Source organism: Crassostrea angulata, unplaced genomic scaffold, assembly GCF_025612915.1.
Source record: "Crassostrea angulata isolate pt1a10 unplaced genomic scaffold, ASM2561291v2 HiC_scaffold_55, whole genome shotgun sequence".
Classification (NCBI taxonomy): Eukaryota; Metazoa; Mollusca; class Bivalvia; order Ostreida; family Ostreidae; genus Magallana; species Magallana angulata.
The window spans coordinates 63,457-77,279 of record NW_026441610.1 but is presented as its reverse complement, the minus strand read 5'-3'; the positions used below and the strand labels follow the sequence as shown (position 1 = coordinate 77,279).

General features: G+C 32.0%; 1 protein-coding gene across 1 annotated transcript in view; it reads right to left on the bottom strand.

Moving 5' to 3' along the window:
* Positions 1-1,036: 1,036 nt before the first annotated feature.
* The window catches only part of LOC128168806 (E-selectin-like), a 37,829-nt gene continuing 25,042 nt past the window's right edge, over positions 1,037-13,823 (bottom strand). The window contains exons 6-8 of the mRNA XM_052834971.1: positions 8,314-8,493; positions 7,479-7,614; positions 1,037-2,059 (exon numbers count right to left, since the gene is read on the bottom strand). Of these exons, the coding sequence (XP_052690931.1) occupies positions 2,005-2,059; positions 7,479-7,614; positions 8,314-8,493 (371 nt within the window). The 3' untranslated portion in view covers positions 1,037-2,004. The remainder of the gene's footprint in view (positions 2,060-7,478; positions 7,615-8,313; positions 8,494-13,823) is intronic.

The following is a 13,823-nucleotide window of genomic DNA, read 5'->3' as shown; positions in this document are numbered from 1 at the left end:
ATTCACTGTGCTTATATCATTCTGTATCTACTAAAACAATTTCGAGGTGAAAATTTTTAACGATCATTAGAACTATTAGTACTGTTTTGTAGCAATCGAATCTTGTTTTGTGAACAGAGTGAGTAGCGCTAGCCAATCGGCTTTCACCTTCGGCTTACCGCGACACAAGTTTCTGAAATATTTTTGTTCAATTATGTTTGCTTGATTTTTGAAAATTTCTTATATTTAAGCATTGAATGTAAGCTTATGTTTAAATTCATACTAATGCCAGTTTGTATGAAACATTTGTGCATCGTCGCTTTAAAGCCATTTTAGCCCTCTTAGTCAAGGATATGAAACATACATGCACATGAAACAGCTATATTAACATTGTATTTAATTTGCCTCCACAACTAAACATATAGTGCCTGAGACTCTGTCGAAAATCATCTTTTTTTCTTGATGAAAAAATGACAACAGCAAACTGTCAACCATCTCAAAAATCCATAAAACGAAATACAAATTCTAAGCAGAGAAACACGGACCTCTAAAAAGACAAAGGTAGGATCAGGTGCATAGAAGGAGCGAGCATCCTCTGCTTTAATGAATCCAAGGGTCGCGAAAAGTACGGTGGCCCAGTGTAAAAATTGTTTAAACTTTGTAATTGAGTTTTTAGATATGCATATTTACAGTTAAAAAAAACATATCAAAACTTCATAATCTTCTATTATGATGTATTTTGTATGGTATACGTCATTTCTATACGTCATTTGAAGCTATTTTAAACTAGCAGAGGACTTTAAAAGATATTACGACAAGGACATGTCGTTAAAAACGCCTGAAAAAGCGACGTCAGCTGACCTCACGGATATTATACTCTATATTAAATTTTAGAATACTTTCCTGATAATTGTGCCGTTATTTTGAATAGAATTACATGTATCCACGAACTTTTTGGACAACCCTCATACAGTATATAAGTTCGGTTATTATATATTTGACGTATGCATGTCACAGTAAAAAAATTATAATTAAAGATAACACTTAAGTTAACTTGCATCTGTAAATGGAAATCATTACCTTATAATTTTCATTTACAAAACTGTTAACCCAAGTGGGGTTCATTGATCATAGATGATAAGCATGTAATTGGAAATGTCATTGATTCGAGGCCCGGTAAAATCACGTAAGGATGCTGTATGCTGTGTATTAATCTGTTTGCAATACATGCTAGATATAACTACTTTGATATAACCTCAATGGATGTCACCAAGATGACAAGAAGTTGTAAATTACAGTTTGGTTCATATAACTGGCAGAGGGAAATCAACACAGAACTGTTTTGTAGATTAAGCTATGATTTATATGTGTTTCCCAATACGCATTTCATACTTTCTCGTTGATATAAAGTACATATATATTTTATTTAAAGAGAAAAACAATTCAAATATTACATATTATTAAATTTTGAGGTCACATATGTCTTACACATGTTAAATATAAGATATTTGAGCCCTTTAACAAAACAGGTACTATAATTACCAACCTTCATTTTCATTTTATAGCTAACATAATAAAATTCATTACAAACAGTGCCTTAGCTATGTTCAAAACTTTTCAACACTTTTCATCTTTACATGATTTAAGGTTTTTTCTCATATGATAATAAAGGTACATGTATATGTGAACCTACACAACAATTGCTGATGTTCAGCTGTAGCTAAATAACATGTACAAAAAGCACTAGGTTTTGGCAGCTGGGATTAGTTTACTTGATTAAACAAAACAACGATCCATTGAATACAAATTGTTGGGAATATATCACATCTAACAATATTTTTTTTAAAGATAAGAAAAATCAACAAAGTTTATGATGCTACATATTTTCCGATAGGTAGTTGACAAATTAAGTTATATTTCTGTGAATAAATACATGTAAAAAAAAAATCACAATTTATCTGAGCCACATTAAAATGCAACTTTTCAATACTTCTAAATCAGCAGAGGATATCTTTATTGTTTTAATCACGACATCTCAATAAGTTCTACTGTGTTTGAAGGCATGCCTTGATTAATATATCTGAAAGTAAAAGGAATTTGTAAGAATATTAAATCGTAAAAACAGCGTATAAAACTTATGAATAAACAGAAGAGATTTAAGCAATAAAGGTCATGTTAAACCATATGCGAAAAAAAAATCTCTTTTTTAAAAACTTTTAATGTAAAGAAAACTTGGCGAAGTCTGAGGGACCAATGGATTTATATCGTTATATCCGTAATTCGTTAAATTTGTATAACGAAATCGTAATAATAACTATAGCAAATTCACTATATAAAAGTTTTCTTTCACCAGACTATAATTTTTGTTAATTGGGGCTTAAAATAAAAATACATTACTTTGATACCTTTAATAGTCGGATTGTGAACCGAAAAATATTTATAAAAATAAATTCATTCAAACTAATATGCTAAATGGTAGTGCAAACTTTTTAACTGTAGAGAAATTCGTTATAAAAGTGTTAAATTGTGTTAGTATTCACCTTCACCGGACTCAACATGAGTTCGCTATATCCGTAAATTCGTTATATTCGAATGCCTTATAACCGTAAAATTTTGCTAAGATTTTTAAAGAATTTTACCGGGGACTCTAAAAAAAAAATCGCTATTATGTACACGAAGGTTCGCCGTTTTTAAACATTTTCTGTTTTTTACCACCTCAACATCAATATAAGAACACCACTGCAACTTCTTGGGCCCCTCCAGCAAATCATGGAAAAACATCTTAAATGTATTAACATCATCAGATGTTAGAATTTTATACAAAATGGAGTCGCTCTCCATTTAATTCTTCTGGAAAAAATGTCATCTGCAGTTTTGTAGTTTCCTTACTATTAAAAAATAATGGTGTTGAACTTTTTTTCGAAATTTATTTGGCACATAAAACATCACCCCGTAAAAAGTTAGGGGTGCCGATAGTGGGCATGTTTTGCTTATGCAGTACTTTCAGAATGATTTTATTACATGACAATGTCACTTAAAGGTTTGATGAAACAAAACACTAAGCATATTGAATCATGGTTTAATTGTTTGGTTTTTTATGTTTTTTATTCCATATAAGGTTTCCATCCAGCCAATTGTCCATTCAATTCGACTTAAAATAGTGAGAATTGTGGGAAATTGTTTCAAGAAATTCCACATCGTCATTGATAGTAAAGAATAAACGTATTGTCCAATCCTGGAAATTACATTTTAATTTTGGGCCTATTTTTACCAAAAAAACTATTCCCATTTTTGTAATTTAGAAATTATCGGTATTACGTATTAAGGTATCTCACTCCTGAATATGGCTGTGTCAAGAATTGTTTTAAAAGTATATCATTGAGATCGATTTATCATAGAAAAATATAGAATATAAATGAAAAGGCGGGTCCATGTTAACGCTTCTGACGCATTTAATTTGACCCTATTTTAAAATGCATTTTTGCTATATCTATATTTATTGCCATTATTCATAACGACTCGGAATAATAACATTAAATATTGTTTTCAATTAAATACAATGATTAGACTGAATATTGAAAATAAGAAGAGAAATTTTTTTTTTATAAGTCACGTATTTTTTTTTTCCACTTATAACTCGTTTTATTTTTCTGTAGTCTAATTGTTTGTTTTAATTAGTTTTATAGTTTATTATTTATTTTATAAATCTTTCTGAATATCAGACTTTTTCTTATAAATCCGATGCAGTTTGTTATATATATTCCCACAATGTAATTGAAATAATAAAACATGGTATCAATGATGGAAATTTATTTTTAAAAAAGGGCTTTAAGGTGGAATGCCCCTCTGATAAGAGAGATAACTTCTGTAGAAAATAATATCACTTTGTTTCTGTTAACCCACAATCATTAAGGCATGTTACAACAAAGGAGGTGGTGATGGGTCCCAAATTATGTTGGAAGGCGATACACTTATTTAAATTCAAATATAGATAAAGAAAATTTGATCGGAACGAACTGAACCCCAGGGTTCTTTTGAAGCAGGGGGCAAAAAAGTAAAGAAAACTTTTACAAAATACTACAAGAAACGTATCATAATAATAAAGTATTTATGAGGCAATATCTACATGGCTATTCCTCCCCCTTTATCCCCCTCCCTGCCCCCCCCCCCCCCCCCCACGATGGATTAATTTTTTTTAAATATAACTAAATTTTATGTACTAGTTCAGCGCATGTACAGTACATGTTTGAATATTTTTATTTCTCTATTTATAGTTCGTTCACAGTTCTGAATGAATTATAATTGGGAAAAAGTGACCAAGACAATTACAAATTCTAGTTATAATCGTTTGAAACTTTTTACATTTCAAATGTTTAAAAATGGAATAAGGCTTTTTCTATTCTGAGTGAGCAGATATGGGAAAACAAAATTGAAAAAAACAAACCAAAATCATATTTGATTCCAGACAATATATCCCTATATTGAGATCATACCAATTACTGGAAGATTATTCACTTGATCCCCTTTTTGTGTTAAAACAAAATGCTCTGGTTTACATTTTTATGATTCTTAAATATATGGATTCATTTACTATTATCTTATCCAAATTTAAAAACGGAAAACCTTTTCTGAAAATTTAGAAACTGTGGCAATTTACCATGCACTGTATGTAAAACATGCATGTAAAACCTTCAATAGTCTATGATAAAGAAAGATAACGCTTGCTGATTGAAGCAATTTTTGTTGTAAACCTATACAACAATGTGCCATTCTGAACTAAAATGCAGCGCTTCAATATGTTTTGTAATATGAATTGAAAATGTATATAACTATATATTATTTTCATATACATTTCATATTTTTTATTTTATGCTGCGATGGTAAAATTTAGCTTATTGTAATCACTATGTCTAGTTTTCTTCTTATCATGATCAGTCGCCAAAGCCCGTCTAGTTCTCTCGTTAAGAGAATCGAAGGATGAGAAGATCCGAAAAGCGGGGATAGCAATAAAAACTGGATGGATGTGGTAAGCCATTGCCACAGTCCACCAGCAGAAAGCAGGCTGAAGAGTGCAGATATAGTTGGCACAGTAGTAGAGGGGAGACAGGGGCTAGGAAGAGAAAGCTGAGAAAGCTTGATGAAAAACAACACAGAAAAACGTGGGAATTTACATGCAGAGATCTGCAAAATGGAAGAAGTGCGGAGAAAAGCAAGAGCAACAAAAATTGGAAGCCAAGGTGCATGGACCACACTGTATCCAGTTCCTATTAAGATCAGTGTATGATCTGCTGCCATCGCCAACCAACCTACACCAGTGTAGTCTAACAGAAAATATCAACTTCGATCTATGTGAAAAGAAAGGCACTCTGGAACACATCTTATCATCATGAAATGTCTCTTTCACACAGGGCAGGTACAGATGGAGACATGACCAAGTACTTAGAGTGTTAGCTGACATCATAGAGAAGGAACAGAAGAAGAAAAGAACGACAGTAAATATAACAACTTTGTGAAGAATGGTGATCCAACAACAGTCAAGAAACCCTCAGAACAGAGGTCCATCTTGAATTCAGCAACTTCATTGGGCGACGACTGGTATTTCCAGACGTTATCCACAAAGTCTCTGACCAGATATTGTATTATGGTCCCACGAAGGCAAAATGATAATAATGGTATAGCTTACGGTCCCATGGGTAGAGAGATGCGAGGAGGCCTACCAGAGAAAGACATTAAAGTATCAAGAATGGCAGACGACATACGCAGCAAAGGACGGAATGCATAGGTTTTCCCAGTGGTTTTCGCTGCAGAGGATTACCAGCCCATTCTACTTGGAGAAAATATATTTCCGACAAATCTAACCTGTTTACAAATCTAAGATTAATTTTTATTATAATGTTGTTTAATAATAAAGAAAATCTATGTAAATTTAATAATAAATATATTTATAGTGATGTTTAACAAAATTATCATGTGCGCAGTAAATTTAAAACGTGAGGATGAGATTAAGATTTTTCCCTTAACAAGTGATACATGATTCACTATCAGTTCTTAATAAATGGTTGTTCACTGATCATTAATGATAAACCCTTTCTTGATCAATTAATAACGAATGATTTAAGTATGCAAGAGTCTAGTTTTGTTGTTAAACTTTGCCATTGTAAGATCTATTTTCATCTAAATTACAGATTGCCTTTCACAACTATATTCAAATTCTATTGATATTCCCGAAAATATACCCTTTTATTGATCATATGATTATTGTCCTAAATATTTATGGATCTAAGTCAGAGTGGCTTAGCCCTTTCAAAAAAAAGCAAAATCGTGTCTAAGTCCCTTTAATTATTTTATTTCTAAAACATTTAAGAGAAGAATTTTTTTTTAATGAAATATAGATGGTTTCAGAAAACATCTTAGCCTAATACAATTTTTGTTTGTTGCGAACCTGTTATTTCTTGCCAAAATTAATTATACCGTTTAATATGTCATTAATGTATTTCTGATTTGAAATTCATAATGCATACTACAGTAGGAAAACAATGTGAAAATCATACCCAAAAACTTAAAAAATCTATCATTAAAACATTTTATCAAAATAAAACAAAGTATGAGCAGGGAACTTGCATACTATATACAAAATGTACACGTGTATTCTAGCGTGCAATCATACCTGGATATGGGTACACACAGATCAAGCATAGATAGATTTTGTTGATTCTGTGTTAATTGGCTTGTTTTTTAGTGGCTAAAGCGCTGTTAATGAACAGCCCGATCACATTATATGAAAGCTTACCATCAACAAAAATAATTCTGTAACCTTGCAGGTTAGGGAGTTGTATTAACCTATGCTTTTAATGCAACGACCGACGGTTTATAAAATAAACATAATTATATCAAATAAATGCACCTTTTTAAGAACCAGATTCAAAATATAAATTCAGAATTTTCATTCTCTACCTTAAGGAAAATTATATTAAAGAACATATCATTATATTGTAATAATAAAATTCAATATAAATAAAGTTTATTAAATGGATTTTGACGACTTATTAAAATTAAAATTCACAATGTAAATGCTGAAAACATCATAATTAAAATTGAAATTCGACGAAAATATCATATTGAAAATATTTAGAACGATTTATTTTTCAAATTAATGGTACAGTGGCGTACAGTAGGTTTCAGTGCTGATCAGTGATATGTACAATGGCGATCAAGGCAGTACAGTGGAAGGCAGAAGGGCTGTACATTGGCGTTCAGTGGGATACAGTGCTGTTTAGTATATATGTACAGTAGGATACAGTGGGATACAGCGGATGTCAATGAAAGGAACAATAAGTACAGTAAATGTACATGATCTAAAGATGATAAAAAATTCAGATAGGCTCATGATACATAACAAATATGTATTAATGAAATTGTCACAAATTTGGCCATGCCTTTTTCTTTTAGATAATTTTATGTCGCTTATATTGTGAGCTCTTTAAAAAAAGTATTTGTACCTAGTTGTGTCGTATCGTCTTTTAATCAGGCAGGTGACTCCCACAATGATGATAACTACAAAGAGTGTTCCTGCTACTGAGATCCCGGCATACAGAAACGTCATATTCGGTCTGCTGGCCTCTAGAGAAGAGATTTCTGAAAAACACCAGTGTTATTGAACATGAATAAACCTAATTGAGAAAATAAATCCCGACTATAAAGGCAACAAACGGTTATTTCATCTAATAGAGAAAATACATGTATTCTCAAATACATCAGAGTACGGTTTGATTGTTATTAACTAAGAAATGCACATTTTTAAGTGTTTCTATTAACGATTTCTTTTCTTCTTGTAACCGATTAAACCTTCAATAGCAGTTTTCTACATCGCTGCTCATATCATCATATTAGTATTGCAGATAGCTCCTAATGTAACAATGACCTTTATATACATGTAGTCGTAAATAAAATTGCATCCCTAATCGGACAATTTTTTTCAAATGTAAAAAATATTTCAAATACTGAAAGTAAGTGAAAATTCGTTTTATCCAAAAATTGGAATTAAAGTAAAAGTTCCTGCCCTATAAATATCAAATCACATTAAAGAAAGTGCTTGAAAAATAGTAAATGGTTTATAATATAAGAGAAACATAAAATAAACTGCGTTAAAATGAACAGAAATATAGTTCATGATCGTGAACAAATTCATAATGTGAGGAATAATACTAAAATAATAAACAACATTTGTGGAATAATCCGATATGCATCACTAAACAAAAGATTTTTCTAAACAACTTGAATGCTCAAAAGGTTATACATTGTTGAAACAATATTGATATATCTTAAACCAATTACCAGATTCGTTTTTGAAACTACAAATGGCTGTAATATCCTTATCCCAAGAACCGGAAGACAGACAAACGATATTTACAGTGTTTACCGAGTTGTCACAAATCAAGTAACATTTCTCCCCAAACAAACCTCGGCAGGAAGACGATATATTACCGTTTATCACGTCCAAAGGACATTGTATCACTACAAATAGAATGAGAAGAAATGTATTTATAATCCCGCTTGTATAAAACTATAACAGAGAGAAAAATTTAAAATGACGTAATGTCAGAGACAAGGTGTTCGTTATTGTACATTTTTTTGTAAACAAATAATTTATTCTCAAAGTGTACACTATTGCTAGCTTTAGGTATGTTTTTTCCTTTTAAGAGGAAGGGTCAAGGGTCATGTTTTGAACTTCCAAAATTTTAAATTTTAATTTTAAAGGAATTCTCTGGGGTAATATCAAAATACCAACACACATAATATATTTCGTCATTTCTTTCTTATTCTCAAGCCAGTTGACATTTACTTTAAATTAATGGTCTTGAAAAAATGTACTAAAAGGACTACAAAAAGTCCAATAGTCCTTAACTTATATTAGTTCATATATATGTATAGCATAAATCCTCACGGTTAACAGCTTAATTACAAAATAAGAAAGAAGATCTTCAATTGGGAAGTTTATAGCACCTGAAATGCAGCTTCTTTTGTATGGAAAGGGGTTTATTACTCGTCGTCATAATATGGATGAATTCTTTAGAAACTAATTATAGCCGTTATCTTCCTATAATCCGCATACCATCATCTGGTGTATTGTTGCAAATGACTATTTACACAAACCCATGGGGAACTAGCTCTTCATTAATCTATATACAGTTCATAAAAACCTCGGTGGCAATATATACAATAAAAACTGAGGTATTCAGGTCATTCAGATGAATCTGATGCTGTCCTTGAATCCATTCAGACTAGAGGCATTGACAACATATTATGGTCAGTTGTTTAATAATCTTATTGCCGATGGAAAAAAGACTGTTAGTGACTGAATCCTTGAGTAAGAACCTGATGTCATGTCCACGTTTTGTTAAACTAGCTAAGCTGGGTACAAGGTAAGTTTGTGATGGTATCTCAGAAAGATAATAAACAATATGGTCAAGCATGATGACCTTTGCTTTCCGTCTGCTCTCTGTAGGATTGGCCATTGTAGATCTTTGAAAATGGTTGTTATAACGCTGGTTGCTATATAATTCCCAGAAACGAGGCATGCCGCTGTCCTCTGTGCCACTTCTAGTACATAGATGTTTTATGTGTTACGCAGTCCCATTGATCATTGATAGAAGCATACCCTGCTATCGGTCGTACTGAGATGGTGCAGATCGTTAGTCCAATAATATTCCATTTGCCTCAAGATGTTTAATGATATTACACATGTACTATGTAATATATTTTCCATTAATTTGCAAAAATTAAATGCTATAGTACGGAAGCCCGTTGGTGCCATGTAGGAAAAATATTTTATCTGGCGGCCGCCATATAATTTTCTGGCGGCCGCCAGATAATTATTTGGCGGCCGCCAGATAATTATTTTGCGGCCGCCAGAAATTATATGGCGGCCGCCAGAAAATTATGTGGCGGCCGCCAAATAATTATCTGGCGGCCGCCAAATAATTATCTGGCGGCCGCCATATAATTTTCTGGCGGCGGCCATATAATTTTCTGGCGGCCGCCAGATAAAACCTTGCTTCCTGGTGCGCGCGCATGTTTAAATGGGAGCTTTTTAGAGAGTTTTGGATACACTTTAACTTATTAGTTTTATTGATTATTTCTGAAACTCGACATTAAATATCAATTGCAGAGCTTAGGATTTTGAAAAACTGGTTGAGTTGAATGTTTAGAAGACTTTGTTGTTAGAATCTAGAATGAATTTTATATTACTTTAATTGTGCCTTGTATTATACATGTATGTTGTAAAACATGGTATTTTAGAGTTGATTCTGAACTTTTAAAACTGAACTAAACACCCGTTCAAGAAATCTTAACATTAAAAAACCTTAACTTGAGAGGAATTTTATGTAAACATGTATAAGTAAAGGAACGCACTGCCTTCTATATGTTTTAATTTTGGTATAAGAATTTACCAACGCAGATTAAAGTCAGCTTTATTGACCACGACAGCTAGTACACGCAATATTATCACGAGAGCAGATCCATATATGACTTTATAAGGATAAACTAGGATAAGTGTGTACTAGCATTCGTGGCCATAAAAATGAAACTATTTAACTGACTGTGTTGGTAAACTCTTATTCCAAATCACACGAAAGGCAGTACAATAATCAAAGTACTGAAAGCCGGGCTCTTTTGGTGTGTCTTTCTGCATATTGTGTAGTAAAGACTGAAAATTTCTCTCTCTCTCTTTCTCTCTCTCTCTCTCTCTCTCTCTCTCTCTCTCTCTCATGCTCTTAATGTCGGCAAAGCATCAGAGAGCGACCAAATTTTGTAAGCGGCTATAAACAAAAAATAAGTCTGTCTAGTAGAAGTTAAAAAGTTCAACAGTTGCTGCCTTGAATTTTGCAACAAGCATTATATATTCAATCCCCGTTTCTTCCTCGTGCAGCAAAGTAGTTCTTGGAAATTCATGCGGATTGTATGTGTCCAAAATGCATTATAATGTTTTAAAAACACGTTATTAATAAGAAAACTAAAAAAGAGAGACAAATCATTCGAAATTTTAAAAAAAGAAACAAAATGCCAACACTTTTGACAAAACGTGGCTCTTTGGGTAACTATTTGGTATAGCGGAAGCTTTACCTTGACGCTGTTTGATTTTTTGTTTATTTGTGCTATTTATAGTAACATTGGCGATTGGCCTGCCTATAGCCAGGACTCTGCTTTCAGCAGAGCCCGGCTAAAAAGACCGTGATCGGCCGGCCACAGTCTCTCTGGGTAAATCAAAGTACTGAGAGTACTGAAAGGCGGGGTCTTGAAAGTTTGAATTTGTAGTTGTTTACGTTTTCCTCCATTATGTTCCAAAGATTATGAGTTTGAATTAGTTGTTTCAATCTACATGTAGTATGCTAAAGTTCGGCTTTTTGCAATTGCCTGATACTTTATCATAATTTTGCTAAATCCCGACCGGGACTGTTCTTCATAATTGTAGAAAATTGACACAACGATATATTATGTAAAATAAGACCCCAAGAAATTTTTTTAAAAACTGCAACTTACCGGGAAAATCAAAACAACTATATTTAGGTATATAATTTAAATCGCTATATTTATTTATTTTGTGATCAAAGGGAAAATCTATAAGTCGGACGGTATCTGTTATACAAGGTTTATGGAAACTCCGAAAACTCTCAAACTGTTGAATTACCGAACAAAGTTAACATTTGTATACCGATAACAAACACAGGCATCTAACGTTAGAAATATTTCTTTTTTACAATAAGATTATTCCAAGTATGTGGTGGCATATCTCTGCCCCCTGTGTGCAAGTTATTTTTCTCTTAATTATGTTGACATGCAAGATAAATATGTTGACATGCAAGATAGTTATGTCAACATGCAACATAACTATGTTGAAATGCAAGAAAACTGCAATCAAATATGAGTTATAAAAAATCTCAAATATCGCCAACATGTGATATCCAAGATGCTAGATACGCTACCTATTGATGTCAACATATAACTCATTTATGTTAACATGCAACTTCTTGATGTCGACATGCAACTTATTTATGTCAACATGCAATTGAGTTATGTAAAATGCAAGATAAATATGTTGACATGCAACATATTTATGTCAACATGCAACTTAGTTATGTTGACATGCAACTTATAAGTTGCATGTCAACATATCTATCTCGCATGTAAACATAACTAAGTTGCATGTTGACATATTCATCTTGCATGTCGACATAAATAACTTGCATATCGACATAATAAGTTGCATGTTGACATAAATAAGTTGCATGTCAGCATATTTATCTTGCATGTTAACATAAATAAGTTGCATGTCGACCAGGCTTGGGGTAATGCTAAATGTAATGGTAATGCATTGCAATGCATTACATGTTTTCAAAGTAATGCTAGTAATGTGTAATGCCACAAAATTAGCATTACAAGTAATGGTAATGTAATTCATTACTTTCCAAAATTTGGTGTAATGCTAGCATTACATTTCATTACTTTGCATTACTTTGCTTATTTATGCATGTTCACTTAAAAAAATGTGATGAATAAATGAATAGCTGAAATTGAATTTTATTAACTTTATTATAAAGAAGAAAGAAATAATTCTCGAAATAAAAATGTTTCAGTTGTATTATTAAAAAAGATTTATAAAATTTCATTTTTAAATTGTTCATATTACTAGATATAACAACACAGTTTCATAATATTTTTATGAGTGTTGTTTTTAAGAGTTTGTAAATCATTTAAACAATTTACTCCAATTAGTTTGCACTTCAATAAAGATGTGTCAACAACACACTATGCCCCCCACGATAACCTAAGTATCAAAACAATCTATTGTTATAAGAAGTGCTTAACACCCCAATCCCCTTCCCTATGCCAAGTCCCAATAGAATAGGGGACAGACATGCACCTTTAAGGGCAAAATGAATGCACTGTCCATCCATGATGAAAATCAAAATCACTTCCAATATTATAACCCATTTGAAAATAATTTTACTCTCTCTCTCTCTCTCTCTCTCTCTCTCTCTCTCTCTCTCTCTCTCTCTCTGTTGTACACGTATATTAAGTACATAATTTGGACTGATATAAAATACAAGATTCATGTATTTTTTCACTTAATATATCCTAAGATAAAGATTGTCAAACAACCTTTCAGTCCCAGCTTCCACTTCACCTGTAGAACGTTTATTTAGTATAGCTGGGTAGATTTTCAAACCAATAGGATGCAGTTAAAAGATGACACCTTTGAAACTTTGATCATAAAGTGCAACAGCAATCTTTTGTCTTAAAGTGTCCTCAGCATAAAGAAATTCGATTAAAATAAATGGGGAAAACCCTCTGTCTATAAATTAATACAATATTAAGTGTCCAAAATTATAAAGATTTGTGTCATCTGGGGAAATATCTCTATTTAGCTTTTTAATAACCGCAACATTATTCCATAAATTGTTTTCTATTATGCACGAATTCTGTGTCTCTATATCATTCTGACATTGTATCATGCCAAATGTCTATAAATATCTTTTTACTTATGTAATATGTTGTTCATAGTGCCACAAGATTATTATATATTGAGCAAATAAAGAATGACTCTTGTATATATAGTCATTGAATTTGAACCTGATACTGAACATGAACCTGTAGATATGTTAAAATGTGTTTTATATTTGAAACATTTGCAAAAACTCTTTTTTAGCTTTACTTTTTTAAAAAGTAATGGTAATGGTAATGCATTACTTTACTAATGTAATGGTAATGTAATGCATTACTTCAGGAAAATAAAGTAATGGTAATGGTAATTTAATGCCCAAACTCATGAAGTAATGGTAATG